Source organism: Octopus bimaculoides, chromosome 13 (genome assembly GCF_001194135.2).
Source record: "Octopus bimaculoides isolate UCB-OBI-ISO-001 chromosome 13, ASM119413v2, whole genome shotgun sequence".
Taxonomy (NCBI): Eukaryota; Metazoa; Mollusca; class Cephalopoda; order Octopoda; family Octopodidae; genus Octopus; species Octopus bimaculoides.
This window is the reverse complement of record NC_068993.1, coordinates 49,038,738-49,044,014: the sequence shown is the minus strand read 5'-3', so window position 1 is coordinate 49,044,014 and position 5,277 is coordinate 49,038,738. Positions and strand designations below refer to the sequence as shown.

The following is a 5,277-nucleotide window of genomic DNA, read 5'->3' as shown; positions in this document are numbered from 1 at the left end:
TATATACACACACACACATGATGTGATTCAATGGCGTAGAAGTTAGTTGCAAAGAACTTGCCAAATGCACATGGTTTGACAAATGCGTTGGCATGAAATTCGACGCCAATATAGCCACTTATGAAGCTTCATATGTAGTAGTTATAATACTAATAATGGTTTCAAATTTTGCCACAAGGGCAGCAATTTGAAGGGGAAAGGATGAGTCGATTACATAGACCCCAGTATTCAACTGGTACTTATTTTATCGACCTCAGCGGAATTTGGACTCAAAACGGAGCAACAGACGAAATACCGCCAAGCATTTCGTCCGGCGTGCTAAGGATTCTGCCAGCCCACCGCCTTCATTCATAATAATAATAATAATAATAATAATAATAATAATAGTAGTAGTAGTAGTAGTAGTAGTAGTAGTAGTAGTAGTAATAATAATAATAATAATAATAATAATAATAATAATGATGATGATGATGATGATGATGATGATGATGATGATGATGATGATGATGATGACGATGATAATGATGATGATAATAATAATAATAATAAGAAGAAGAAGAAGAAGAAGAACAACAACAATAGTCCTTTCTAGTATGGGCAAAATGCCTGACATTTATTCTGGTGGGTGGATTCTAATCGATTACATAGTCCCCAGTGCACAACTGGTACTCATTTCATAGACCCTGCAGAGATGGATGGCAAAGTCGACTTCAACCACAAAAATGTACACACATCTCTATGCATATAATATATACGACAATATGAGTCTTCGAAAACAGTTGCTCCCATAAATACCAACATAAAATTTTGGATTTATGGAGGGTCAAATTTGGGAACAAAAACAGGAGAGTGGAGACATACAAGGAAACCGAACGAAAACAAACATTGATGGTCGTTAGACCAGAATGAGGGTAAAATAATGAAAGCTGGAGAAATATTTTCTTTGAAAAGAGAAAAAATAGAAAAGAGAAGACTCCAGTCCTTAGAACGTCCTGGAGGAAAGGAAAGAGTGTCACATGAGGAAAAGAAAGATGGGCGATGGTCACGTGTGAGTAACGAGGGAGAGAAAAAGAGAAATAGGGGGATGCGGCGAGCTGGCAGAAACGTTAGCACGCCGGGTAAAATGCTTAGCGGTATTTCGTCTGCCGTTACGTTCTGAGTTCAAATTCTGTCGAGGTCGACTTTGTCTTTCATCATTTCGGGGTCGATAAATAAAATACCAGTTACGCACTGGGGTCGCTGTAATCGACTTAATCCCTTTGTCTGTCCTTGTTTGTCCCCTCTATGTTTAGCCCCTCGTGGGCAATAAAGAAATAAGAAACGTTAAAACGCCGGGCGAAATGCTTAGCGTTATTTTGTCTGTCTTTATGTTCTGAGTTCAAATTCCGCCGAGGTCGATTTTGACTTTCATCCTTTCGGGGTCGATAAATTAAGTACCAGTTGATAAATTAAGTACCAATTTCGGGCCTTGTGCCTAGAGTAAAAAGGTATATATATAAAGAGATATTTCCATGCCTCTGTAGAGAAATATATTTTTATATATGTGTGTGCATATAGTTCATAGCTGATGGCGTATATATAATGGAATATTTAAACAGAATTATATAAAAATATGCTCTTAATTATAGGATACCCTGTGTGTGCATGGTTGTGTATGAATAAATGTGTGTAAGTGTGTATATATTCACACACACTCACACACACACACACACACGTATATATACATGCACGCATATGTGTACGATTGTGCAAGATTGTGTTTGTGCGCATGCATATATGTATGCGTGCGTGTGTGTGTGTGTGTGTGTGTGCACATGCATACACGCAATAATACCAGCACTCATACACACATACACGCACACATTCACATGCACATGCGCAGAATCTTTTAATTTTCTTGAAATATTCTCTCCAGTCACGACATTAATTTACGTCTAATTGGTGTCAGCGCAAGTCACATGACAGCCAGCCGTCTCGCACGATATCACTGAGCTTGGTTTTGAGTTATCTCCCCTGCTCAGCACCACCACCTCCGTTTCATTTGGTTGTAATTTGAGACGTTGTGCGCCATGGCAGTGTTCGCGTCGGTGTCGGACATATAACTTATTTTGTTTCTCTGCTACGTTCCACCTTCGCCCTACCACCGACACATTACCTTAATTCTGTCCTCGCTCTTCATATTATTATTGTTATTGTTATTGTTGTTATTTGTGTATTACTATTGTTGTTATAGCTGCAAAATATCGACGTCCTACCTTTGAATTCGATGCAGTTTTTTGACGTTTCCTTGTAGTTGTTGTAACTGTAATATTAGTGGATGTTGTTATTGTTTCGTTGTTGTTGTTGTTGTAGTTTCCGATTATTGTAGTAGTTGTAGTTGCAGTAGAATTTGTTGTTGTTGTCGTTTTACTAGTTGTTCATGTTGTTATATTGTTAATGCCAATGATGATAACGTTGTTGTCGATTATAATGATGATGATGATGCCGACGATTATAACGATGCTGCTAATTACATTGATTATGGTAACGATGACAATGATGATGACGACACCGACAACGCCAACGACGCTGATGATGACGATGTTGATGGTGATGATGAGGATGATGATGAGGGGGATGATGATGATGATGATGATGATGACGATGATGATGATGATGATGATGATGATGATGATGAAATGATGAAATGATGATGATGATGATGATGATGATGATGATGATGATGATGATGATGAGGGGGATGATGATGATGATGATGATGATAATAATGATGAGGATGATGATGATGATAATGGTGATGATGATGATGAGGATGATGATGATGACGATGATGAAGAAGATGACGATGATGATAATGAGGATGATGATGGTGATGATGAGAATGATGATGATGGAGAGGAGGAGGATGACGACGACGATGATGATGATTATGATGATGATGATGATTATGATGATGATGATGATGATGATGTTAACGATGATGATGGTGGAGGTTGAGGTAGTTTGGTTCTCAAGAAATCGGTCGTTATGATTTCTGGCTCTTTTCATGTCAATGTTCGTCTTGTGATCGTTGCTGTCGTCTTCATAACCAGTTCCATACCAAGGCTCTTTCCTCCTTATCTTCCTCTCTTTTCTCCTCGTCTTTCTCTCCTTTCTTCTTCTTCTTCTTCTTCTTCTTCTTCTTCTTCTTCTTCTTCTTCTTCTTCTTCTTCTTCTTCTTCTTCTTCTTCTTCTTCTTCTTCTCTCTTTCTTCTCCTCTTCCCCTTCTCCGTTCTTCCTCTTCTTCCCTTCTCTTCCTCTTCCTCCCTTCTTCTCCTCTTGCTCCCCTTTCCTTCTTCTTCCTCCCTTTTCTTCCACTTCCTCCTTTTCTTCCCCTTCCTCCCTTTCTCTTCCTCTTCCTCCCTTTCTCCTCCTCTTCCTCCCCTTCTCCTTTTCTTTCTTTTCTTCCTCTTCCTCCGTTTTTCCACCTCTTCTTCCCCTTCTCCTTTTCTTCCTCTTCCTCTCTTTCTCCACCTCTTCCTCCCATTCTCCTTTTCTTCCCCTTCCTCTCTTTCTCCACTTCTTCCTCCCCTTCTCCTTTCTTCCACTTCTTCCCTTCTCCTCTTCCTTCCTTCTCTTCCTCTTCCTCTTTTTCTTTCTCCTCCACCTTCTCCTCTTCTGCCCATTCTCCTTTTCTTCCACTTCCGCTCCTTCTCCTCTTATTCCTCCCCGTCTTTTCCTCTTCCTCCCGTTCTCCTTCTCCTCCTCTTCTTCCTTCTCCTCTTCTTCCTTCTCCTCTTTTCGTTGTCTTCCTCCTCTTCTTTCTCGTTGTCTTCGTCGTCTTTGTCGACGTCGTCGTCGTCGTCGTCGTCGTCGTCCTCGTCATCATCATCATCATCATCATCATCGTCCTCACCGCCATCATAAACCATCATCATCATCATCATCGTTATCAACGTTTATTTTTATCGTTGCTTTTAACGTCGTTGTTTTTGGTCAATGAAAGAATTAACAATAAATCTTTGCGACCAGATTTCAAAACGAAAACGCCTGGTTATCCTAAACAAGAACTTGAATGGCTCGCAAAGGAAAGATAAAAAGATGGTACTCGAAAAAAAATTATTGTTTTAAAATTTCTGCGGAAACTTCTTCCAGCTCTCTGCATTCTCAGATCAAAATTCCACTGAGGTGGACCTTACCGTTTATCCTTTCGCGATCGACAAGAAAAGTGCCAGGTGATCGCAGGAGTCAATGTAATCGATTAGCCCCTCCCCCCTACTCTCCTCAGATTTCAGGTCTTATGCCCGTAGAACAAAGAAACAAAAATGCCTCAGAGTCGTTAGGATTTACGATAAGATTACTAGCAGCGTTTATTCGGAATTTTACTTAGCCTTTCCTCCTGCCGGAGTTGATGAAATAAATACCAGTTGAGCGCTGGGGGTCGATACAAACAACTAGGGGGAAGAGGAGGAGGAGGAAGGGGAGGGGAGGAAGAGGAGCAGAGGAGGAAGAAGAGGAGGAAGAGGAGAGGAAAAGAAAGGGAGGATGAGGAAAAATTTAAAGGCCTTGTGTTTATAACAGAAAGGGATTACTGATAGTAGTAGTAGTAGTAGTAGTAGTAGAACAAAGTGAAGAGAATGGAAGAATGAGAAGGGAAAAAATCCGTAGAAGAAGAAGAAGAAGAAGAAGAAGAAGAAGAAGAAGGAGGAGGAGGAGGAGGAAAAGAAGAAGGAAAGAAGAAGGAAAAAGGAGAAGAATGAGAAGAAGAAGGAAAAGAAGAAAGAGAAAAGAAAAAGAATAGAAGATAAGAAGAAGAAAAGAAGAAAAGGAAGAAAAGAAGAAGGAAAAGAAGAGAAGAAGAAGGAAAAGAAGAAGAAGAAGGAGAAGAAGAGATAAAAGCCGAGCAACAACAGTAATTAGAATTAGAATAGACAAATAGAGGAAGTAGCAGACTGAGTGGTAGTAGTAGGAGTAGTGGGAATGGGAGGAGGAGGTGGTCATCATCTTCATTATCAACAACAATACAACAACAATACAACAACAACAAAAACAACGACATCAATGTGACATAAGTAGTATGAGGGTTAGAGGGGGAGGGGGGAGATAGAAGAGGAGGAAAAGAAGAAGCCGAACGGATATCCTTCTACATAGATTTAATTCTTTCTTTTTTGTTTTTTTTTTCCTTCTTTTTACGTCTCAACAATTGACAACTGGACAGGCGAGCTGACATGTTTTCAATTGACGGCGAACGACAACAATGACTTCCTATGTCCTTAGACACACACACACACACACACA

General features: G+C 40.0%; 1 protein-coding gene across 1 annotated transcript; it reads right to left on the bottom strand.

Annotated features, from left to right (window-relative positions):
• Window positions 1–3,082: 3,082 nt before the first annotated feature.
• LOC128249251 (uncharacterized) lies at window positions 3,083–5,209 on the bottom strand. Its single transcript, XM_052972257.1, is given in 4 exon segments — window positions 3,083–3,182; window positions 3,184–3,248; window positions 3,804–3,833; window positions 5,129–5,209. Coding segments are annotated over 4 exon segments (276 nt in total).
• Window positions 5,210–5,277: the final 68 nt, after the last annotated feature.